Source organism: Triticum aestivum, chromosome 5B (genome assembly GCF_018294505.1).
Source record: "Triticum aestivum cultivar Chinese Spring chromosome 5B, IWGSC CS RefSeq v2.1, whole genome shotgun sequence".
Classification (NCBI taxonomy): Eukaryota; Viridiplantae; Streptophyta; class Magnoliopsida; order Poales; family Poaceae; genus Triticum; species Triticum aestivum.
In genome coordinates this window covers 82,973,714-82,999,682 of record NC_057807.1, presented here as the reverse complement: position 1 = coordinate 82,999,682, position 25,969 = coordinate 82,973,714, and the positions used below count along the sequence as shown (strand labels likewise).

Here is a 25,969-nt window from a genome sequence, read left to right as displayed (position 1 = left end):
TAAGTGCAGAGAAGATTTAGGCCTAATTATGACACACGGTCGACTGTCTGTTAAATATCCTATATTTTTTGCAAAGGTTCCCAGCATATTTGCCTTAATTTTCTTGTTTTTCATCCATACATTTATAATTTTTACCATCTCATTAACTCGAAACTAGGAGATCGATTCGAGATCGTCACAAACTGAGTATGAGTCATATTCTACAGCTCGACCATGAGATTCACTCAATTTGAGCTCGCTTAAATTTTCTTATGAGTTGAGCTGAGCCAACTCCAACTCGCTCGAGCTCTACTCGTTTGCAGCCCTATATATGTGGCAGGATTTCTCCTCATGGTTCCAACGGTTTTCCAAACCGCCACAACCCCGAGCCCATCATCTTATAACATCCGCACGGTCTCCTTGCCGAAATAAACCCCTAATCAATCAAGGGTTTCCAGATTGAACATCATCACCGTAGGCAGGACGATGGCCGCCGACCAGGACAAGCCGCTCAAGGCTGCTCGTGTCGAGGGCAGGGAGGATCACCTGGCACGCCTGCCGGAGGACGTGCTCGCCGACGTCCTCCGCCGCGTCCCGCCGCGTTGGGTGGCTGCCTCCCGCTGCGTCTGCAGGGCCTGGCGCGACGCCATCGATGCACACGGCCTCCTGCGCGCCGACCTGCTCCCGCTCTCGTTCGCTGGCCTCCTCATCCACTTCGACAAGCACAAGTATACCGAATTCTTCGCTCGTCCCTCCGCCCATGCGGTCAGCGGCAACCTCAGCTTCCTGCCTTCCACTGCCCCTCATGCTGGTACTATATGGGATGACGCCAGTGATTGGGACGACTACAAGATTCAGAATCATTGCAACGGGCTCCTCTTGCTTAGCGACAACCATGTGGTTAACCCAGCCATCCGAAGGTGGAATGCTTTGCCACCGTGCCCGGCCAAAGATGGTACATGGTACATGTGGTACCGTGGGCATTTGGTCTATGATCCGATGGTATCACCACATTACGAGGTGTTCATGGTCCCAAGTTTGCGTGATAAAGATGATCCTTCTAATCGTCCTGACCTCTTGATGGAGAAATCTGAATGGCCGCCGTCTCCATGCAAGATGTATGTATTCTCATCAAGGTCGGGTTGTTGGGAGGAGAAGTATTTCATCCGACAAGGCGATGCTGCGGGGATCGTTAGTGAGATGCAAGTGGGCTGGCCGGAGTTCAGGACCGCTGTATATTTTCGAAGAGCACTTTATATATACAGCGAAGCAGCGTTTCTTATGAGGTACATATTTATCCGTGTTCCTATCTGATTCGATGTCTATCTTGTTGATTCCCTTTTTGAAACATTTTTTGACATGATTTGGTTTTGCAGAATATCACTGTCAGATACTGCATATCATGTAATAAAACCACCTTTTGATATTAAAGTAAAGGACTGTTGTCTACACACTGATATAGTATCAGAAAAGGGGGTGTACTTTGTGGCATTTGAAGATGATAAGTGTTGGCTTCGAGTTTGGATCCTTAATGAATCATGTGGCCAAATGGAGTGGATGTTGAAGCATGACAAAGACCTTAACCCTGTGCTAGCACGCCACCGGTTTGACCAACGAGTACATGGACCCTGGATCTTAGAAGATATTAACTACAACCTATTTCGTTCTTCTCATTCTTCAAATGAGATCAAGGAAGCATCAACCGAACAGATATATGAATGGAACTCTAACAATGATGATGACGATGTTGAAAATTGCCACCAGAATAAAGACGGTCGTCACAAGGAATATGATATTCAGATACTTGGGTTTCACCCCCATAAAGAGATTGTCTTCATGAGTGAATCTCAGGAGACAGGACTATCATATCACTTAAACGGCTCGAAGATTGAAGTCTTAGGGAGTATATACCCAAAGGAGTATTCATTTTTCAAAGAGCTATTAAATGACATGGAGTACTTCACTTCTTTTCCATACACCCCATGTTGGATTGAAGAGTTTCCTCAGAACAACTAGTCGAGTAGTTTATCTCACCTACGGGATTATGTTAGTTGATATCTATTTGAGCAAGAAAATGGATGGATTGCACAAGACGTATAGTTACCTTCAATTTATATGTATTTATAATAAGGATTAGGATCAATTAATTTCCACTGGAAGGATTTACAATTATCTTTGCTTGTTATTTGGTTGTGAGTACTATTCATTTTTAATTGTTACTCCTGCTATAGTACTCCCTTTGTTTCCAAAATTTTGACATTTTGGATATTTCAATATGGACTACATACATAATGAAATGAGTGAACAAACACACTACAATCATCCGAATCAGAAAAAAAGTTACAACATCTTATAATAGTGAACAGATAGGGACTACTATGTTTTCTCAGCCAGGGGCTTCTTTTGAACCATGCATTAGGGAAATATGTGTTTCTCTGCCTGAATCAATTTTCTAGTGTCGGACATCTCACACCTGTCATCCTTTGGGATGAATTATCTGGATAGACAAAGCTTTTCCCTCGTATATCAGGCATTTCTTCTTGTTGATCAGGAATTCAGGGGTAGAAGTTCAGCAGACTAAATTCACAGTGTAAGATTGGTTTGGTGGAAGTGTTCCTACACCTCCGTAGAGGAGCCGCGAGTATATATTGATCAAGGGCAGGAATAACCCCTGCCGTGGTTTACAAGTCTTCTACCGATCGCTAGGATATGGCAGGATAAGAGATAGGAGGTTACAAGGGAGAGGAAGAGATAAGTAGTTAAGATTACAATGAGATATATCTCTAAGTCTAACACCCTCCCTTAATCTGAACTACCTATCCTAGATTAAGATTGTTCCTGAATGCTTCAAATGGCTTGTATGGTAGAGCTTTGGTAAATCCATCAGCTACTTGATCTTTGGAAGGAATAAAGCGTATCTCCAACTTCTTCTCTGCAACTCTTTCTCATACAAAGTGAAAGTCTATCTCAATGTGCTTGGTTCTGTCATGAAAGACATGATTGGCACTTAAATAAGTAGCACCCAAATTATCACACCATAGACATGAAGTACGATGTTGCTTTGCACCCAATTCCTCAAGCAAAGATTCAAGCCAAATGATTTCTGCAGTAGCATTTGCCAATGATTTGTACTCAGCTTCAGTACTTGACCTTGACACTGCTGCTTGTTTCCTGGCACTCCATGAAATAAGGTTAGAACCAAAGAAAACAACAAAACCTCCTGTGGATTTTCTATCACCACTGCAACCTGCCCAATCTGCATCAGAGAAAGCAGTAACAAGTGTAGAATTGGAACCTTTGAAATATAGTGCCAAGTCTATAGTATGCTTAATATACCGTATGATTCTTCTGACAGCTGTCCAATGGGAAGAAGTAGGAGCATGCAGGTATTGACATACTTTGTTAACAGAAAATGAGATATCTGGTCGTATCAAGGTTAAGTATTGCAAGGCTCCAACAACACTTCTATGTCTAGTGTTTTCCTTCTCATTAAGTGGTTCCCCTTCATAAGCTGACAACTGTTCTAATGAGGATAATGGTGTGGGTGAAGGCTTGCAATCCTTCATTCCCATTCGAGCCAAGAGTTCAGTAGCATATTTTTCCTGTTTCAACACTATACCATCCTGAACCTTCTTAACTTCAATGCCTAAGAAGAAACTCAAATTACCAAGATCCTTTAAGGCAAATTCTGAGCTTAGATCATGTAAAAGAGCATCAGTAGCATTCTGAGAAGAACTTGCAACTATAATATCATCAACATAAATGAGCACAAAGATAACAATATTTGCCTTATTGTATATGAAGAGAGATGTGTCAGCTTTTGATGCAGTGAAGCCAAGATATTTCAACTGCATACTTAACATGGAGTACCATGCTCTAGGTTCTTGTTTCAAACCATAGAGAGCCCTGTCAAGCTTGCATACATAATGTGGTTTTTGCTTGTTTTCATAACCTGGTGGTTGCCTCATGTAGACCTCCTCTTCCAGAACACCATGCAAAAATGCATTCTGTACATCTAGATGTCTTAAGCTCCATCCCCTAGACACAACAATAGCTAGCACAAGTCTTATGGTTGCTGCTTTTACCACAGGACTAAATGTATCCTCATAATCAATACCATAACGCTGCTTAAAACTTTTAGCAACAAGACGTGCTTTATACCTGTCAATGGAGCCATCTGCCTTTTTCTTGATCCTATACACCCACTAAAAATCAATGATGTTTTTACCTTTTTTGGTTTGGTACCAAATGTCATGTCTTGTTTCTCATCAGGGTTGTATACTCCTCATCCATGGCCCTTTTCCACTTTTGATATCCAAGTGCATCATCTAGTTTTATTCGCTCTCCTGAAATACACAACATGCCATACGGTATAGTGCCATCAGTTCTTACTTTCAGGTTTTTAATACCTTTTTGTAGCCGAGTTGTGACTCTGGGTGTGGCTGGTTGTTGCTGTACACACGGGCGCACAGAATCACTGGTTGCAGACGATCCTGAAGAAGAAACAGGTGTTGCCGCACCAGATCCGATGGTCACAGGTGTGGCCTGTCCGTCGGCAGCCACACCATTTGTTGCCGCAGGTTATCCCACACCGACCGCGCCAGGTGGGCCTGTTGGCCGCATGTGCACGCCGCGCCTCGCCGCGGTTGGCTGCATGCACGGGCCGCTCGAGGGAGATCCTCCGCGTGATGATGTGGCAGTCGCCGGGCGGCTCGCCCGCGTTTGGCTCTCCAGGCCGACCGGCTCGTGATACGGAGAGGATGCCCGCGCCAGATTCGAGGAGGATTGACGCGCAGGGGTGGCAGGCGCCGCCAAATCTTCCTCGAACACCGCGTCAGCTTCGTCTTATTCTTCTACATGAAATATAGCTCCATTTTGGACGAGATTTTGATCATTCTGATTGTTTTGAACTCTGTTTTCTCTAGGTACCTGCACACACGGGAGACAAGAACTGGTTCCAGTAGGGATATTATTATCATGTTGGTTAGTGCAATTGTTTCTCCCGTGATCAAAAGATCAAAGTGTAGATGGAAGAAGAAGAATTTCTTGACGGAGAAGGGCGCCGGCATTAGGATGGGGGGATTCGAAAGGGAAAACTGATTCATCAAACACAACGTCTCGAGATATATAAACTCGACATGTGGGAACATCTAGACACTTGATGCCTTTATGCATAGGACTATATCCCAAAAACACACATCTTTATGAGCGAAACGCAAGTTTGCGTGTGTTGTATGGTCTTAGGTTCGACCAACATGCACAACCAAAGATTCATAGGGATTTGAGATCTTGTTTTGTTCCATACAAACATGTGATGGGACTTTCAAATTTGATGACTTTGCTTGGTCGAATATTTATGAGATATGTGGAAGTGAGAAAGGCTTCATCCCAGAATTTTAGAGGCATGGAAGCATTGGCTAGGAGTGCTAATCCTACCTCAACAACATGGCGATGTTTGCGTTCAGCCGACCTGTTTTGCTGATGAGCATGGGGACAAGAGACATGGTGAGAGATTCCAATTTTTTGGAAAAAGGAATTTAGTTTCTCATACTCACCACCCCAGTCGGTTTGCAGAGCAAGAATTTTTGAGTTTAGTTGGTGTTCAACAAGGTTTTGGAAGTTGGTAAAAACTTGGAAAACATCAGATCGTTTCTTTAGCAAATAGATCCAAGTGAACTTGCTATAATCATCGATGAAACTAACATAATAAGAGAATCTACCAACTGATGTGGGAGCTGGTCCCCATACATCTGAAAAAATAAGCTGCAATTGGAGCAGTGGAAACACTTGTTGACATAGGATAGGGTAACTGATGACTCTTAGCTTGCTGGCAAGCATCACAAATTGACTCAACGCTAGACTCATAAGGAAGATTATTCTTGCTAAGGACGTGCTGAACTATAACTGAAGAGGGATGAACGAGACGACTATGCCACTTTGCCAAGGAAGGTTTGGTGACACTCCACGCTTGTTTATTCGACCATGATGAAGGTGAAGATGATATGAGTGGATATAGGCCTCCCTCACATTCCTCTAAGGATGACCCTGCTCGTTGTCAAGTCCTTGATCACAAAAGAGTGAGGATAAAATATTATGAGAACATTGTTGTCAAGGGCAAAACGATGAACAGAAACAAGATTTTTTGAAGCATGTGGAACATGTAAGACATTGTTAAGATGTAAGTCTTTTATGGGGGTTTTAACAATTGATTTACCAACATGAGTAATGTCCATACCAGTTCCACTTCCCGTGTGTATCTGATCACTGCCGTGGTACCTTTCCCGCATCGTCAGCTTGTCGAGCTCCCTTGTGATATGTTCAGTGGCGCCGGAGTCTGCATACCAGTTGGAGTCGATGCCATAGTTGTTGGTGACGAGGTTGGCTACCTTCTTCTCTTCATGATCATCATCGTACCAATGCCAGCAGGCTCTTGCCTCGCCAGCATGGAACTTGTAGCAGATTTGGCACTCTGGATAGTCGCCTTCTTGCTGTTGTTGTTGTTGTTGTGGTTAAGGGCAAAAACGTTGCTGACGACCGCCGCCGCCATCTCCGCGACTAGGATAAGGAGAGGAGCGGTTTCCTCAACCGTGTCCTCCTCTGTTGCTTCGGCCACGACCTTCCCTACCACAGGACTGCCCGCGCCCTTTGTAGACGGTGTTAGTAGAGGAGCAGAATCCTGCTGGACCATCCCCCAGCATCTCCATTCGCTGATCAAATGCAGCGATCTGCGTGAAGAGGTCATCGACGGTGATGGAGTTCTTGATGGCGCCGTCCGCTTCCACGATGGGATCGTAGTCCCGATCAAGGCCAGCAAGGATGTAGTCCACCATCTCCGGATCGGTTACCGGACGCTCAGCCGCAGCTAGCACATCCCCGAGGTTTTTCATCTTGGCGATGAAGGCGTTGCTCGACATGTTTCCTTTCTTGGTGTTGGAGATGGACATCCGAAGATTGGTTATGCGGGATTGCGACTGCGCAGCGAATAGAGTGGTAAGAGAAGTCCAGAGATTGAAGGTATTGTCCTTACCGATAACTTGCGCCAGGATTTCTTGCGTGAGAGAATTCAACAGGTAGCTCAGAACCTGCTGATCCTTCGACAACCACGGGTCATACAGAAGATTGGGTTCTATGGTCGTGGTTTTGTCCGCCTTGGTGACTTCTCTGTCTTTGGCGGTGCGATGTCGCTACCGTCGAGGAGACCGGTCACTTGCGCGCCTCGCAGTGCCGGCATGACCTGCGCCTTCCATAGGAGGTAGTTACCCCTTGCGAGCTTCTCTATTGGTGGAGCACCTAGGTTGAGGCCGGCGGCGCTCGAGCTCGTAGCCATGGCGATGGAAGGGTGTTAGGGTTTTTGGTTTTGCTAGATGATAGGAAGAGACGTGGCTCTATATACCATGTAAGATTGGTTTGGTGGAAGCGTTCCTACTCCTCCGTAGAGGAGCCGCGAGTATATATTGATCGAGGGCAGGAATAACCCCTACCGTGGTTTACAAGTCTTCTACCGATCGCTAGGATACGACAGGATAAGAGATAGGAGGTTACAAGGGAGAGGAAGAGATAAGTAGTTAAGATTACAATGAGATATATCCCTAAGTCTAACACACAGGTTTATAATGTTGATGGATTTTGTGGTGGCAGTAATTAAGAAGTTAGTGGTGTACTTCAGACTTGTGTGTCTTCTTCTCATATGTGTATATATATTCAAATGTTTCTGCCTTTCTGAGCCAACAAGAATCACAAGCATAGTAGGATGCATGTAGTCTCTGACCAACTTGTGGTTTGCAAAGTGAAGATTCATACTAGTCTGATTTGATGATCAAGTCGAGCTATATATATATGTGCGCCATATTTTATTTTTATTTTGTGAAGAAGGAACTTTATTGATCAAGAAATAAGGCTATTACAATCAGCAGCCACAATGCTTTTTCTCAAGGATACGTCAACGGTTGACGTATCAGAATCAAAGATTAAGAGAGCCTAGAAAGGCATATAGTTTTACAACTTATCCACAGCTATCGTAGTGAACCCTCGACATGCGGATTACTCACTACTAGCCCACCCATCTAGACTATCCGAAAGCGACCTCTCTTCATGCAACAGCCCTGCCTCCCTCCAGTCTTGCCCTTGTAAGCCAATCCTCTTGATAAGCTCACTTGTGGAAGGGACCCTTCCGTTGAACACCACATTGTTCCTATACTTCCATATCAGCCATGCAACTAGCGCGATTACTGTCCATGTCTCCTTCCTAAGCTTTGATTGTGGATTTATAGAGGTCCACCATTCCACCAAGTTGGCGTCTGTAGTAGGTAGCCAAGCTAGCTTACCCCATTGGTCAAGGATGGATAACCACACTTGTCTAGCTAACACATATCCAAGAAGGATGCGGTTGATCGCCTTAGGGGCTTGATCACAGAAGGGGTAGGCTGTCGGGTGTGGTAGATGTTGGCGCGCAAGCCTGACGGCCGTCCAGCACCTCTCCCTTGCTACCAACCATGTGAAGAACTTGCAGGTCTCCGGTGCCCTTGACCGCAAAATTTGTGATGCTCCATTAGCCTCCACTCTCCCAGCAAAGAGCGCTCGGCAAGCTGATCTCGCCGAGTAGCAGCCATTATTCTCCCAAGCCCAAACCAGTTTGTCTTCAACATCGTCCAGTAGTTGAATGTGCTGAGTTCTATCCACGAGCTGCAAGAATTCGCTCAGCTCTTGAGGGCCCATGTTTGGCGACACATCCTGCCACCAGCCGTCAACTACAACTTGCTTCACCATTCGTTTTTGTGCCCTTCTCTTAACAACCGCGAATAGGTTTGGCATGACATCTTGGATTTGTCCGTCCTCTAGCCACCAATCCATCCAGAATAATGCCACCTCACCATTTCCTAGATTGACTTGGTTGCCGCCTTGTATATGCTTAGGGAGTCTAGAGATACTTGCAAGTTGAACTCACTCCATGGCCGATCATGCTCAGTTCTCATCAGCCAAGGCCATCTCGCTCTACGCGCCGTGTTGAGGAGGCGCAAGTTCGGAATGCCGAGACCACCATATTCCTTCGGTGTGCAGACTTGGTCCCATGCGACCATACAATGGCCACCGTGCACCTCATGGCGTCCCTTGCACAAAACCCACGACATATCTTGTTCGCCGCTTCAATCGTTTTGACCGGTAGATCAAGCGCCGCCATCGCGTGAATGGGCATGGAGGCCAGTGTGATCTTCAGCAGGTCCAACCGTCCAGCCCTGAAGAGGAGTCTTGCTTGCCACGCGGGAAGTCGGTCAGCCATTCTGTCCACTAGGTACTGCAATTGTGATGCCGATATTTTGCGCAAACCCAATGGTAGTCCCAGGTAGCAACATGGCCACCCATCGACTTGGCATCCCAGCTCATCCGCAATCTGCTGCACTTGTTCATCCAAACAACGAATAGGGTGTGTGGAGCAATTGGCCATGTTCGGGTGAAGCCCCGACGCCATGCCGAAATCTGCCAGTAGCGCAGCACATGCCCTAAGGCTCTGGAGGTCTGGTCTGATAAAAGTGACAACATTATCCGCATAAATTGAGGTCATGTGTCGTAATCCCGCATGCGTAAGAGGTGCCATCACACCATCAATTGCCGCGCGCTGAAGCAAGTGGTGTAGACCCTCCATGACCATAACAAATAGCAGGGGAGACATAGGGTCTCCCTGTCGCAGAACTTGCCGGTTGTAAATAATCTTCTCGGGGATTCTGTTGAGTAGAACTCTGGTTGAGGAGGAGGCAAGGAGGCCAGCCACCCATGTGATCCACTTTGGGTCAAATCCAAATTGTTGCATTACTTCCATCAGGAATGCCCAATCCATGGTATCAAATGCTTTGGTAATGTCTAGCTTGAGCATGATAGAAGGTGTCAAGGAGGCATGTAAACTTTTTGCTGTACACTACACCATCATGTAATTGTCATGTAGGCATCTTCCTCTCATGAATGCACTCTGGTGAGCGCCAAACAATCGCGGCATATCGCTATTCACCTGTGTCACGAGCACCTTGGTAGCAAGCTTCGGGAAGTTATGTATCAAGCTGATAGGTCTATAGTCCTGCACTTCAATTGCAGCAGCTGACTTCTAGCAACTTGGCAGCCACAATGCTAGATGTCTCCTCTAGGGCATTGCGCAGCCAACAAGCTATGCATTGTTGCATTCTACCCGTAGAGACAAGGCTATGTCTAGATACATTAGAGGATCTCTAGCAGACCCCGTATAATGTCTTGACCCGCAAAATAGCTGCCAAAATATGGGTCCGCGTGGAAAATGTTGCCCGATCAGACCCTGTAAACGCGTCGAACCGGTAAAATTTTTGCGGGGCGCGGCATAATGCCTACCCCAACCCACAAAAAAACGGGTTCTCCCCCTCGCCCCATTGGTGCCATGTATATAGCGGTAACGGTTGGTGGGGGGGGGGTTCTGCACGTGCTTTTGCCCACCCACCGCCGCCCTCTCCCCCTCACCACGCGCTTTTCCCTGCCCACCGTCGTCGAGATGCCGCCTACGATTCCGGTCATGCCAGCCGGCGGGATCATGTAGGCGGGCCACCATATGCCCGAGATTGTCCTCCGCCACTTCCTCCTGCATCGGCCAGCCAGAAAATTGTAGATCGGAGGTTGTTTGTCGTGGCCGCCTGATTTGGCATTTCTGTCCACTGGTGGCTGTGCCAAGCCATGGATTGGTTGGGGAGCACCCCGACAAGCCCCGACAAAGGCCCACATCTGCATCTAGGTACTAGTTCGTCCACTAGCCGCCGTCGTCAGTTTGCTAGCAAGGAATCGGTCAGCCGTCGCTGGGCTCAGCGCTTGCGCAGCGGCTCGCCGATGCCGCTCATACAGTGTGACGACTACACACAGACAGTGCTGCGGCTAACATCTAGCATGCCGAAACACCCCGGATGGGTATTCTTCAAATGCGAAAACGACGGGGTATGCTCTTGTTTTCATTTGGCTTTGTCAACCTATTCGGTTCAATTTTGATAGCTTATTGAGATGGTCTTGTGTCTAGGAAGGTGGATACTCATTTTGGTTTTGGGAAGAAGATTACATTGATTTATTGATATAAAGAAACTTAATAGATGTCCGTGCACTCATTGGTAGAATTGAGGCTAATGATGCGACTGCATGTGCAATTAGAGAAGAAACTAGAGGGGAAGCAACTGCTAGAATTTTGTCTATTTTGGGCCAGCCCAATAGCAGTTTCAGAAATTCCTAATAAATCCTAGAGGCCCATGCAGCCCATTCGTGCAAGGAAAGAGGTGGAACTAAAGTTTAGTCCCACATTGCTAGTTTATAGGGAGTTGGACCTCTTTCTAAGGGAGGTTCTTTCCCCACACATGTATGAGCATGAGAACAAGAGGGACATCCACGCGCGCTCCTCCTCTGCCGCCCGCCTCGCCACGCCATGCCATGCCACGACGCGGGTTGCGGGAATGAGCCGAGCCAATGTCTAAATTTTTGCCACGCATGAAGGGTATATGAACGGTCATTCGGGAGCTGAAATGTTTTGCTGTAGTGGAGATTGATTACGAACGGAGCACCTCTTCCCCTGCTGCCTGTTCTCTTCCTCTCCCTCTGTTGCTTCACCTCCCGTCGTAGGCTGTTCGTGTTGGGGAATGCAGTAATTTCAAAATTTTCCTACGATCACGCAAGATCTATCTAGGTGATGCATAGCAACGAGAGGGGAGAGTGTTGACTACGTACCCTCGTAGACCGAAAGTGGAAGCGTTATGACAACGCGGTTGATGTAGTCGTACGTCTTCACCATCCGACCGATCCTAGCATTGAACGTACGGTGCCTCCGTGTTCAGCACACGTTCAACTTGATGACGTCCCTCGTTCTCTTGATCCAGTTGAGGCCGAGGGAGAGTTCCGTCAACACGACGGCGTGGCGATGGTGATGATGAAGTTACCGACGCAGGGCTTCGCCTAAGCATTGCAACGATATGACCGAGGTGGAAATCTGTGGAGGGGGGCACTGCACATGGCTAAAACAATCAACTTGTGTGTCTATGGGGTGCCCTTGTCCCCCGTATATAAAGGAGTGGAGGAGGGGGCCGGCCGGCCTCAAGGGGTGTGCGCCAAGGTGGGGAATCCTACTCCAACTAGGAGTGGGTTCCCCCTTTCCTAGTGCAACTAGGAGGGGGAAGGAAGGGCAAGAGGGAGAGAAGGAAAGGGGGGCTGGCCCCCTTCCCAATTCTGATTGGGCTAAGGGGGGCGCGCCCCTCCTCTTGGCCTTCTCCTCTCTCTTCCACTAACGCCCATGTAGGCCCATTAAGCCCTAGGGGGGTTCCGGTAACGTCCCGGTACTCCGGAAAATGCCCGAACTCATGCGAAACCTTTCTGGTGTCCAAACATAGCCTTCCAATATATCGATATTTATGTATCGACTATTCCGAGAATCCTTGTCATGTCCGTGATCACATCCGAGATACCGAACAACTTTCGGTACATCAAAATAATACCGATCGTCATCGAACGTTAAGCGTGCAGACCCTACGGGTTCGAGAACTATGTAGACATGACCAAGACTCATCTACGGTCAATAACCAATAGCGGAACCCGGATGCTCATATTGGCTCTCACATATTCTATGAAGATCTTTATCGGTGAAACAGCATAACAATATATGTTGTTCCCTTTGTCATCGGTATGTTACTTGCCCGAGATTCGACCGTTGGTATTTCAATACCTAGTTCAATCTCATTACCGGCAAGTCTCTTTACTCATTTTGTAATGCATCATCCTGCAACTAACTCATTAGTCACATTGCTTGCAAGGCTTATAGTGATGTGCATTACCGAGAGGGCCCAGAGATACCTCTCCGAAAGACGGAGTGACAAATCCTAATCTCGATCTATGCCAACCCAACAGACACCATCGGAGACACCTGTAGAGCATCTTTATAATCACCCAGTTATGTTGTGACTTTTGATAGCACACTAAGTGTTCCTCCGGTATTCGGGAGTTGCATAATCTCATAGTCATAGGAACATGTATAAGTCATGAAGAAAGCAATAGCAATAAACTAAATGATCATAGTGCTAAGCTAACGGATGGGTCTTGTCCATCACATCATTCTCCTAATGATGTGATCTTGTTCATCAAATGACAACACATGTCCATGGTGAGGAAACATAACCATCTTTGCTAAACAAGCTAGTCAAGTAGAGGCATACTAGGGACACTCTGTTTTGTCTTTGTATTCACACATGTACTAAGTTTCTGGTTAATACAATTCTAGCATGAATAATAAACATTTATCATGATATAAGGAAATAAATAATAACTTTATTATTGACTCTAGGGCATATTTCCTTCAGCCTCCCACTTGCACTAGAGTCAATAATTTAGTTCACATCGCCATGTGATTTAACACCAATAGTTCACATCACCATGTGATTAACACCCATAGTTCACATCGCCATGTGACCAACACTCAAAGGGTTTACTAGAGTCAATAATCTAGTTCACATCTCTATGTGATTAACACTCAAGAGTAATAAGGTGTGATCATGTTTTGCTTGTGAGAGAAGTTTAGTCAACGGGCCTGTCACATTCAGAGCCGTATGTATTTTGCAAATTTCTATGTCTACAATGCTCTGCATGGAGCTACTCTAGCTAATTTCTCCCACTTTCAATATGTATCCAGATTGAGATTCTGAGTCATCCGGATCGGTGTAAAAGCTTGCATTGGCGTAACTCTTTACGACGAACTCTTTATCACCTCCATAATCGAGAAATATTTCCTTATTCCACTAAGGATAATTTTGACCACTGTCTAGTGATCCACTCCCGGATCACTATTGTATCCTCTTGCCAAACTCATGGTGAGGTACACAATAGGTTTGGTACACAGCATAGCATACTTTATAGAACCTATGACTGAGGCATAGGGAATGACTTTTCATTCTCTTTCTGTTTTCTGCCGTGGTCGGGTTTTGAGTCTTTACTCAACTTCACACCCTGCAACACAGGCAGGAACTCCTTCTTTGACTGTTCCATTTTTAACTACTTCAAAATCTTGTCAAGGTATGTACTCATTGGAAAAACTTATCAAGCACCTTGATATATCTTTATAGATCTTGATGCTCAATATGTAAGCAGCTTCACCGAGTTCTTTCTTTGAAAAAACTCTTTTCAAACACTCCTTTATGCTTTCCAGAAAATTCTACATCAATTCCGATCAACAATATGTCATTCACATATACTTATCAGAAAGGTTGTAGTGCTCCCACTCACTTTCTTGTAAATACAGGCTTCACCACAAGTCTGTATAATACCATATGCTTTGATCAACTCATCAAAGTGCATATTCCAACTCTGAGATGCTTGCACCAGTCCATAGATGGATCGCTGGAGCTTGCACATTTTGTTAGCACCTTTAGGATTGACAAAACCTTCTGGTTGCATCATATACAACTCTTCTTTAATAATTCCATGCAGTTTTGACATCCATTTGCCAGATTTCATAAAATGTGGCAATTGCTAACATGATTCGGACAGACTTTAAGCATGGATACGAGTGAGAAAATCTCATCATAGTCAACACCTTGAACGTGTCAAAAACCCTTTTCGACAAGTCGAGCTTTGTAGATAGTAACACTACTATCAGCGTCCGTCTTCCTCTTGAAAATCCATTTAGTCTCAATGGCTTGCCGATCATCGGGCAAGTCAACCAAAGTCCACACTTTGTTCTCATACATGGATCATATCCCAGATTTCATGGCCTCAAGCCATTTTGCGGAATCTAGGCTCATCATCGCTTCCTCATAGTTCGTAGGTTTGTCATGGTCTAGTAACATGATTTCCAGGACAAGATTGCCGCACCACTCTGGTGCGGAATGTGTTCTGGTTCACCTACGAGGTTTGGTAGTAACTTGATCTGAAGCTTCATGATCATCATCATTAACTTCCTCACTAATTGGTGTAGGCATCACTGGAACTAATTTCTATGATGAACTACTTTCCAATTCGGGAGAAGGTACAATTACCTTATCAAGTTCTACTCCCCCCCCCCCGCCCACTCAGTTCTTTCGAGAGAAACTTCTTCTCTAGAAAGAATCCATTCTTAGCAACAAAGATCTTGCCTTCGGATCTGTGATAGAAGGTGTACCCAACATTTTCTTTTGGGTATCCTATGAAGACGCACTTCTCCGATTTGGGCTCGAGCTTATCAGGTTGAAATGTTTTCACATAAGCATTACCAAACTTCAAGAAATGACAGCTTAGGTTTGTAGCCAAACCATAGTTCATATGGTGTCATCTCAACGGATTAGATGGTGCCCTATTTAACGTGAATGTAGCTGTCTCTAATGCATAACCCCAAAACAATAGTGGTAAATCGGTAAGAGACATCATAGATTGCACCATATCTAATAAAGTACGGTTACGATGTCCGGACACACCATGATGCTGTGGTCTTCCAATTGGCATGAGTTGCGAAACTATTCCGCATTGTTTCAAATGAAGAACGAACTCGTAACTCAAATATTCTCCTCCACGATCAGATCGTAGAAACTTTATTTTCTTGTTACGATGATTTTCTAGTTCACTCTGAAATTATTTGAACTTTTCAAGTGTTTCAGACTTATGTTTCATCAAGTAGATATACCCATATCCGCTCAAATCATCTGTGAAGGTAAGAAAATAATGATACCCGTCGCGAGCCTCAACACTCACCGGACCGTATACATCAGTATGTATTATTTCCAACAATTCTGTAGCTCGCTCCATTGTTCTGGAGAATGGATTCTTAGTCATCTTTCCCACGAGGCATGGTTCGCAAGCATCAAGTGATTCATAATCAAGTGATTCCAAAAGCCCATCAGCATGGAATTTCTTCATGCGCTTTACACCAATATGACCCAAATGACAGTGCTACAAATAAGTTGCACTATCATTTTTAACTTTGCATCTTTTGGCTTCAATATTATGAATATGTGTATCTTTACAATCGAGATTCAATAAACCATTCACATTGGGTGTATGACCATTGAAGGTTTTATTCATGTAAACAGAACAACAATTATTCTCTTACTTAAATGAATAACCGTATTGCAATAAACATGATCAAATCATATTCATGCTTAACGCAAACACCAAATAACATTTATTTAGGTTCAACACTAATCCTGAAGGTAAAAGGGAGTGTGCGATGGTAATCTTATCAACCTTGGAATCACTTCCAACACACATCATCACCTCGCCCTTAACTAGTCTATATTTATTTTGCAACTCCTATTTCGAGTTACTACTCTTAGCAACTGAACTAGTATCAAATACTGAGGGGTTGATATAAACACTAGTAAAGTACACATCAATAACATGTATATCAAATATACCTTTGTTCACTTTGCCATCCTTCTTATCCGCCAAATACTTGGGGCAGTTCTGCTTCCAGTGACCAGTCCCTTTGTAGTAGAAGCACTTAGTCTCAAGCTTAGGTCCAGCTTGGGCTTCTTCACTTGAGCAACAACTTGCTTGCCGTTCTTCTTGAAGTTCCCCTTCTTACCTTTGCCCCTTTTCTTGAAACTACTGGTCTTGTCAACCATCAACACTCGATGCTTTTCTTGATTTCTACCTTCGCCGATTTTAGCATCGCGAAGAGCTTGGGAATTGTTTTCGTCATCCCTTGCATATTATAGTTCATCATGAAGTTCTAGTAACTTGGTGACAGTGACTAGAGAACTTTGTCAATTACTATCTTATCTCGAAGATTAACTCCCACTTGATTCAAGAAATTGTAGTACCCAGACAATCTGAGCACATGCTCACTAGTTGAGCTATTCTCCTCCATCTTGTAGGCAAAGTACTGTTAGAGGTCTCATACCTCTTCACACGGGCATGAGCATGAAATACTAAATTCAACTCTTGGAACATCTTATATGCTCCATGGCGTTCAAAACATTTTTGAAGTCCCGGTTCTAAGCCGTAAAGCATGGTGCACTAAACTATCAAGTAGTCATCATACCGAGCTTGTCAAAATGTTCACAACGTCTGTATCTGCTCCTGCAATAGGTCTGTCACCTAGCGGTGCATCAAGTACATAATTCTTCTGTGCAGCAATAAGGAAAATCCTCAGATCACGGACCAAGTCTGCATCATTGCTACTATCATCTTTCAACTAATATTTCTCTAGGAACATATAAAAAATAAACGGTGAGCTACATCGCGAGCTATTGATCTACAATATAGATATGCTAATACTACCAGGATTAAGTTCATAATAAATTAAAGTTCAATTAATTATATTCGTTAAGAACTCCCACTTACATAGACATCCCTCAAATCATCTAAGTGATCACATGATCCAAATCAACTAAACCATGTCCGATCATCACGTGAGATGGAGTAGTTTTCAATGGTGAACATCACTATGTTGATCATATCTACTATATGATTCACGCTCGACCTTTCGGTCTCAGTATTCCGAGGCCATATCTGCATATGCTAGGCTCGTCAAGTTTAACCTGAGTATTCTGCGTGTGCAAAATTGGCTTGCACCCGTTGTGTTTGAACGTAGAGCTTATCACACCCGATCATCACGTGGTGTCTCGCAAGAAGAACTATAGCAATGGTGCATACTCAGGGAGAACACTTATACCTTGAAATTTTAGTGAGAGATCATCTTATAATGCTACCGCCGAACTAAGCAAAATAAGATGCATAAAGGATAAACATCACATGCAGTCAATATAAGTGAGATGATATGGCCATCATAATCTTCTGCCTTTGCTCTCCATCTCCAAAGCACCGTCATGATCACCATCGTCACTGGCGCGACACCTTGATCTCCATCTTAGAATCGTTGTCGTCTCGCCAACTATTGCTTCTACGACTATCACTACCCGCATAGTGATAAAGTAAAACAATTATAGGGCGATTGCATTGCATACAATAAAGCAACAACCATATGGCTCCTGCCAGTTGCCGATAACTTTGTTACAAAACATGATCATCTCATACAACAATTTATATCATCACGTCTTGATCATATCACAACACAACATGCCCTGCAAACAGAAGTTAGACGTCCTCTACTTTGTTGTTGCAAGTTTTACGTGGCTGCTACGGGCTTAGGAAGAATATTTCTTACCTACGCATCAAAAACCGCAACGATCTTTTGTCAAGTGTGCTATTTTAACCTTCAACAAGGACTGTGCGTAGCCACACTCGATTCAACTAAAGCTGGAGAAACACCCACCCACTAGCCACCTGTGTGTGAAGCATGTCGGTAGAACCAGTCTCGCGTAAGTGTACGCATAATGTCGGTCTGGGCCGCTTCATCCAACAATACCGTCGAATCAAAGTATGACATGCTGGTAAGGAGTATGACTATTATCGCCCACAACTCTTTGTGTTCTACTCATGCATATAACATCTACGCATAAACCTGGCTCTGATACCACTGCTGGGGAACGCAGTAATTTCAAAAATTTCTTACGATCATGCAAGATCTATCTAGGTGATGCATAACAACAAGAGGGGAGAGTGTTGTCTACGTACCCTCGTAGGCCGAAAGCAGAAGCGTTTTGAGAACGGGATTGATGTAGTCGTACGTCTTCATGATCCGACCGATCCTAGCACCGAATTTACGGAACCTCCATGTTCAGCACACGTTCAGCTTGATGACGTCCCTCGTACTCTTGATCCAGTTGAGGCCGAGGGAGAGTTCCATCAGCACGACGGCGTGGCGATGGTGATGATGAAGTTACCGGCGCAGGGCTTCGCCTACGCACTGCAAAGATATGACTGAGGTGGAAATCTATGGAGGGGGCACCGCACACGGCTAAAACAATCAACTTGTGTGTCTATGGGGTGCCCCCTCCCCCGTATATAAAGGAGTGGAGGAGGGGGCCTGCCGGCCTCAAGGGGTGCGCCCCAAGGGGGGGAATCCTACTCCAACCACTACAAAAAAATACACTTTCGTGATGATACGTGTTTGTCATAGTAGGTCGCGTTTTTTGTCATGCATGTACATCGATGACAAATTTATGACAGAATCAAGATAGTCATACTTGTGCTGTCGTAGAAGTGTTCCATGACCTTACCAGAATTATCATCACGGAAGTGTCCACTTCCATGACGATAAATCGCGCGTCACAGAAGTGCTTTCATCAAGGGTGACCGACACGTGGCATCCACCATAACGGAGCGCTGTTAAGCTATTGGGTCGGGTTTTGGATCCGATAACCCGTTAACAACCCCGACCAATGGGGATTTTCCACATGTAAAATCATCATTGGCTAGAGGAAACACGTGTCGGCTCACCGTTGGGACAGATGTCATCCACTCATTGGACAGAAGGCGCCTATGATACATCGACACGTGGCACGGCCCAACAGAGGCCCATTCCTGTGAAAAGGCCGGCCCGTTTGACTTGGTCAAAAGGTGGCGGGCCGACCCATGGAAAGCCTGTTAACGGCCTGTTCGCATATAGCCCATTTACAGCCCGCTAACCCAAGGCCTGTTATGCCCTATCCGAATTAGGCCCAGTAGCTTCATCTGGGCCATCCAATATGATTCCAACCAGTTTTCACTTCTGGCCCATGTATGGCCCATGACGTCTTTCGGCCCATATGAGGCCCTAAGTAACTCTTGGCCTATTAACGGCCCGTGGTGAAACTTGCCCGCAATGAACAGTGTATCACTTTACACCCATTAATGGCCCGTGGTGAAACTGGCCCGTAATGAACAGTATATCACTTTATACCCATTAAGGGCCCGTTATTCAGTTGGGCCATTTCCAGCAAATGTTATCTTTCGGCCTTCTCAGAGCCCATTTATTCTTGGGCTCATTTCCAGCATTCGTTTACTTACGGCCCGTTGCTGCCATTTTCTGCTTGTGGGCCAAATTCAGCCCGTGGTTACGTCGGCCCGTTTGTGGTCCATTAATACGTTGGGCCGTTTTCATAGCATCATCAAATACGGCCTATTAACGATGGCCCATTATGGTCATACGACCCGTATAAGGCCCATTGACGATACGGCCCATAGAAGGCCCATTGTTTCTACGGCCCGTAGAAGTCTCATTGTTTCTACGGCCCATAGAAGGCCCATTGTTTCTATGGCCCGTAGAAGGCCTACTGTTTCTACGACCCGTAGAAGGCCCACTATTTCTACGGCCCGTAGGAGGCCCAGTGTCACTATAGTAAATATTAGCCCATGGTTATTGTGGCCTAGTTTTAAAAAGAACTGCACTGACTACAAGCAAACAAATAAACAAGACAACAAGGAAATAAATAAGCAAGCAACTTATGCTAGGCTATCATGGCTGTTACACATATTACATCCACTGGGCATCAAAGTTCGCCACCAGTGCAAATATAGGGAACAAAGCAGCATATCATATACACTGGTTGTCAAAGTTGGCGACCAGCGCAAATAAACGCCGCAACAAAACAAATCCAGAACTGAAACCACTTCAAAAGATCTCAAGAAACAATATCCTGGTACCCATAATGCTGGCAAGATGCTTAGCAAGCTGATTAACTTTCTCTTGTTTGGCGCTTAAATCCTCCAGCGCTTGCTGTTGCACCAGAAAATATGCATCTAAATTCTGCAGGGACTTCCTCAGTCCTTCAGCTTCCTGTCGCAGCACATCTGATCGATGTCTTTCAACTTGAAGTTGAGACTCAAGAAGACGAACTAATTCAGGCAGCGAGTTCGAAGAGTTTGTGCCAGCAGTAGTGTGTCACGCCCAAGATGCGACCCTATCCTAAAGGAACTCGAAGGTCCCACCAAGGATAGAAGCGCATCTTGAAGACGCTTTTGCAAGGTGGATATCATTACATCAACATTACATAATAGATAGGGATACATACACAAGGCATACAATGCCTGACGAATACAACAATACATCATACATAAGAGCAACATCCGACTACGGATGAAACACAAACAGAAGCTTAAACGATATCCACCCTGCTAGCCCAGGCTGCCAACCTGGAACCTATCCCCTGATCGAAGAAGAAGCAGAAGAAGAACTCCAAAACAAGCAAACATCGCTCTCGCGTCATGATCATCACAAAACCTGTACCTACAACTGTTGTTGTAGTAATCTGTGAGCCATGAGGACTCAGCAATCCCATTACCATGGGTGTCAAGACTAGCAAAGCTTAATGGGAAAGGAAGGGGTAAAGTGATGAGGTTGCAGCAGCGACTAAGCATATATGGTGGCTAACATACGCAAAAGAGAGCGAGAAGAGAGCAAACGGAACGGTCGTGAAACTAGCAATGATCAAGAAGTGATCCTGAACTCCTACTTACGTCAAACATAACCCAAAACCGTGTTCACTTCCCGGACTCTGCCGAAAAGAGACCATCACGGCTACAGACGCGGTTGATGTGTTTTAATTCGGATCTGGTGTCAAGTTATCTACAACCGGACATTAACAAATTCCCATCTGCCACATAACCGCGAGCACGGCTCTCGAAAGTTTATACCCTGCAGGGGTGTCCCAACTTAGCCCATGATAAGCTCTCACGATCAACAAAGGATATTCCTTCTCCCAGGAAGACCCGGTCAGTCTCAGAATCCCAGTTTACAAGACATTTCAACAATGGTAAAACAAGACCAGCAAAGCCGCCCGATGTGTCGACAATCCCGATAGGAGTCACATGTATCTCGTTCTTAGGACACATCGGATAAGCGAAGCGTACAGGTACCTACGTAACCCAAGTTGCCAAGGGATGGTCCCGCATGGTGCTCTAGTTTGGACCAACACTTAGACAAGCATTGGCCCGGGGGGGGCGCTAAAATAAGATGACCCTCGGGTTAATTACTCCCAAGGGAAAGGTATAGGTGGTAGGCAAATGGTAAAACCAATGTTGGGCCTTGCTGGAGGAGTTTTATTCAAAGCAAACTGTCAAGGGGGTCCCATAAATCACCCAACCGCATTAGGGACGCAAAATCCGGGAACATAATACCGATATGATGGAAACTAGGGCGGCAAGAGTGGAACAAAACACCAGGCATAAGGCCGAGCCTTCCACCCTTTACCAAATATATAGATGCATTAATAATATAAGAGATATTGTGATATCCCAACATAATCATGTCCACCACAGAGCAATCTTCAACTTCACCTGCAACTAACAATGCTATAAGAGGGGCTGAGAAAAACGGTAACATAGCCAAGCAATGGTTTGCTAGGAAGGGTGAAAAAGTTAGAGGCTGACATGGCAATTTGGGAAGGCTTGAAGAATAAGTGATAGGAAGTGCAGCATAGCAATAGAAGGAAGCAACTAGCATAGCAATGATAGTAATGAGATCCAAGGTGACAGTCATCTTGCCTAAAATCCCGCAAGGAAGAAGAATGAGTCCATGAAGAAGATGAAGCCACAAAGATGAACCAAGCATAGACAAACGAATCCTCACGATCGCAACGAAACGGGAAACTATCGAGAAGAAGCACACAACATGGTAAACACACCACACATAAACATGACAAGATGCACAACCAAGCATGATGCATGACAAAACTAGATGAGGCTACTCATGGCAAGAGATGATGCATACAAGAGCAACATGTCAAGGCAAGTTTAAATGAGGCCGGAAACAACATATAACAATTGCGGTAAGTCCTCATATGAAAATTTAGAAATTGGTCCAGATCTGAATAAACCTTATGTTCAAGTTGTTAAACAGCAAGTTAAGATGCACCAAGATGATCTACACGAGATTCTAGTCAAGTTACATATAAAGTTCATTTAATTTGGAGCTACGGCCTAGAAGATATGAGCAAAACAAGTCAAACATGGAAGTGATGCTAAATGCATCCAAACATCAAGCAAACACCTCAAAACAAGGATGCAACAAGGTAATATGAAACTACATGCAATTCTAAGCAAGTTTCATATAGAGCAGACTCAAAATGGAGTAAGGGTTCAACACATACACTCTATACAAGGTTAAAGGGCATGCTGTCCAAAACAGCAACTAGGCATATTGCAAGCACCAAAACAACATGTTACGGTACCAGAATATGAAAAAAAAGGCATGGACATGATTTATCGGTAATTCATGACAAAACATGAACACTGAGCCATCTCCAGAAATCACTAGAACATGCTCCAAAGGACATGGCAAGATTGCAAATAATAATAGTTCACAGTCTTGGTGGAAATCACTAGACATGGTAGAAATAACATCAGGTTGCCAAGTTTAGAGCTGTCAAACAACATGCTACAGGAATATATCATGGCAACCAAAGACATGGAATAAATCTACTAATTTCATAGAACAAAAGGCCCTTACTGACCTAATTCCAAAGATCAACAGGAGACATGGTAGCATCCATGCAAACATGGCAAATGATATGACAGATTCAGACATGGCAGGAACAACGATAAGTAGGCATGTTGGTCAGCTTGAACCCCTCACCACAGAGCAATACATGGCATTACAAGGTGACCAACAGTAATAATACATATTTATGAAGCTAAGCATGGCAAGAACAAGTTCATAGGGTGCATGGATCACTAGCAAAACACATGGCAAAACTGAACTTAATGTTAACAGGCTAACATCAATATTATTTAGCAATTTGAGAGCAAGATTACAACAAGCTACTGCAGGATATAAATGCAACCAGGGGCATGGATGGATATAGCATAACATGTATAACAAAACATCCTTTGTGAACATCTCCAGATTATGCATAGAATGACTTGTAGCAGCAGGTTTACATAGCATCATGATATAGCAGATTCAGCCTAACAAAACAGTAACAGCAAGTACCCTACTTCACGAGCTTGATGCACTCAGGTCAAAGGTAGCACCAGAATGTAGGAAAACAGGGACTTAGAAAATATACCACTCTGATCTAGGGTTGCACGGATTTCAATGCAGCACGGATCTCGCCGGAGAACGGCCGAAGACGAGGAGGAGGCCGGAGGAGGACGGATCGGGGGCTACGGCTGCCGGAGATGGCCGAAGTGGCGTGGCGCAGGCGGATCCGGCCGGTCTCGTCCCGGATCAGGCTGGGGACGGCGGCGACCGGGCAGCGGCGGGAGTCGCCGGCGCGGGCGGCAAGGCGGCTGGCGGCGAGAGGCATGGGGAGCGGGGCGCCGGGCGGAGAGGACCTTGGGTGCCGGCGGGGCAGATGGGCGGCGGCGGGCTGAAGCAGGCGGCGGACGGCGGAGGGCAGCGCGGGCGCGGTCGGGCGGCCGGTGAGACCGAGGTCGCCGGTGAGGCGGTGGCGGCGGAGCATGGCGGCAAGGAGGCCGGGGCCTGGCGGCGGCGTGCTCGGGCGCTCGGGGCCCGGGCGGCGACGGCGGATGGGCCCACGGGGGCCGGGGGCGGGCCGAGCGGGCCGACGCGGCTGGAGGAGAGAGGAGGGCGGCGGGGCGCCACGTGGCAGGAGGCGATTGGCTGAGGGCGGCGGCGCGGACGTGTCCGGCGACGGGGTGGATGCGTCCGGCGGCGGGAGGAGGAAGAGGCTAGGGTTAGACCAGAAAATGGAGGGGAAGGGGCGTTTTTATAGGTAGAGGGAGTTAGGAGACTCCAAATGGGGTGCGGTTTCCGCCCACACGATCGTGATCGAACGACCGAGAGCATGGAAGGGGTTTGGATGGGTTATTGGGCTACTTTGGAGGGGTGTTGGGCTGCACACAAAAGAGGCCTTTACGGTTCCCCGGCTAACCGTTGGAGTATCAAATGAACTCCAAATGGTACGAAACTTGACAGGCGGTCTACCGGTAGTGTACCAAGGCCGCTTGGCAAAACTCGGTCCATTCTGAGAATGTTTAACACCCACTCACGAAAAGAGACAAGAAGGGGACGCCAGATGACATAGGAGTGCCGGATTGCAAAACGGACAACGGGGAAAATGCTCGGATGCATGAGACGAACACGTATGCAATACAGTGAAATGCACATGATGACATGACAAAATGCAACATGCAATCAAATTACATGGCAACTATGGCGAATAACTGGCAGACACCTGGCGCATCGGATCCGGGGCGTTACATAGTGGCCAGTAACTCGAACACTACATCAAGACATGACTTTTGGGTTCCCTCACTGTCGTCAAGATAGTTTTTATCAGCTTTCTTGGAGACCAACAGGGATGTCTCACTATCTTGAACCTTATCTGCATTACTTCCTTTACCATTGGATAACGCGGTACTGTTCTCCAATATTTTGTCCGCATTCTAAAAGAGAAACAAGCAGACACATCACATGTTTACCATGTTGTATATGAAACTCATTTTGGTAAATGAGTTTAGTAGTAAAGTGGACAGGATAACAACATGAAACAAACATATATCTATGTACCATGGTCACTTTATGGTCTATATCATTCTAGTTTTTGTTGCCAAATCAAGATAGAGACACAGTTCAAATAATATTTGTTCAAGACAAAGCAGAATAGACAGAATATAAGTGTGGGTAACTATAGATCAATAACAACACTTGTAATGTGCATGACATGAGAACATAACTGTTTATTCAATTGAAACTGAAATCAACATAGAGCAGGTTACAACAACAAACCAGTTAAAGAAACAGGTTTAAAACATACCTGTTGCGCCATTGGAGTTTCAATTCCATCCTTCAAATTTGAAAATAGTTGGTATGAGTAAATACAGTAATGCAAGAGCAAAGGAGTATGAACCATAGCACAGAACTTGACCTGAGAACAAATCTTCTTCTCCTTTAAGCGTTGAGTTGGGATTCGGAGTGGTGGTCCTCGTGCTTTGGGCACTGCAGTTCCCTTACTAACCGCTCGTGTTTGGGTGCTCTGTGGTGGAGACGGTGCTGTGTCAACTGGAACTGGGTTACTATCTGCCGGAGTTAGAAGGGGTGTAGCTGGTTCTCTGTCCAACTGGGTAGGGGTACAATCTGCAAGAGTTTGGGTTATGTGTGGTGGATCTGGTCCTTGGGCAAGTACAACCGTGGTTCTATCTGCAAAACCTGGTAGCACTATCTTTTCTGAAGACCATGTTGTTACTCCCTTAGATACTGCCA

General features: G+C 45.5%; 1 protein-coding gene across 1 annotated transcript; it reads left to right on the top strand.

Moving 5' to 3' along the window:
- The first annotated feature begins 412 nt into the window (after nucleotides 1–412).
- LOC123115738 (uncharacterized) lies at nucleotides 413–2,151 on the top strand. The gene is made up of 2 exons (XM_044536836.1): nucleotides 413–1,265; nucleotides 1,356–2,151. The coding sequence occupies exons 1-2, from the start codon at nucleotides 466–468 to the stop codon at nucleotides 1,993–1,995; spliced, it is 1,440 nt and encodes a 479-aa protein (XP_044392771.1). The 5' UTR covers nucleotides 413–465; the 3' UTR covers nucleotides 1,996–2,151.
- The last annotated feature ends 23,818 nt before the right edge of the window (nucleotides 2,152–25,969 follow it).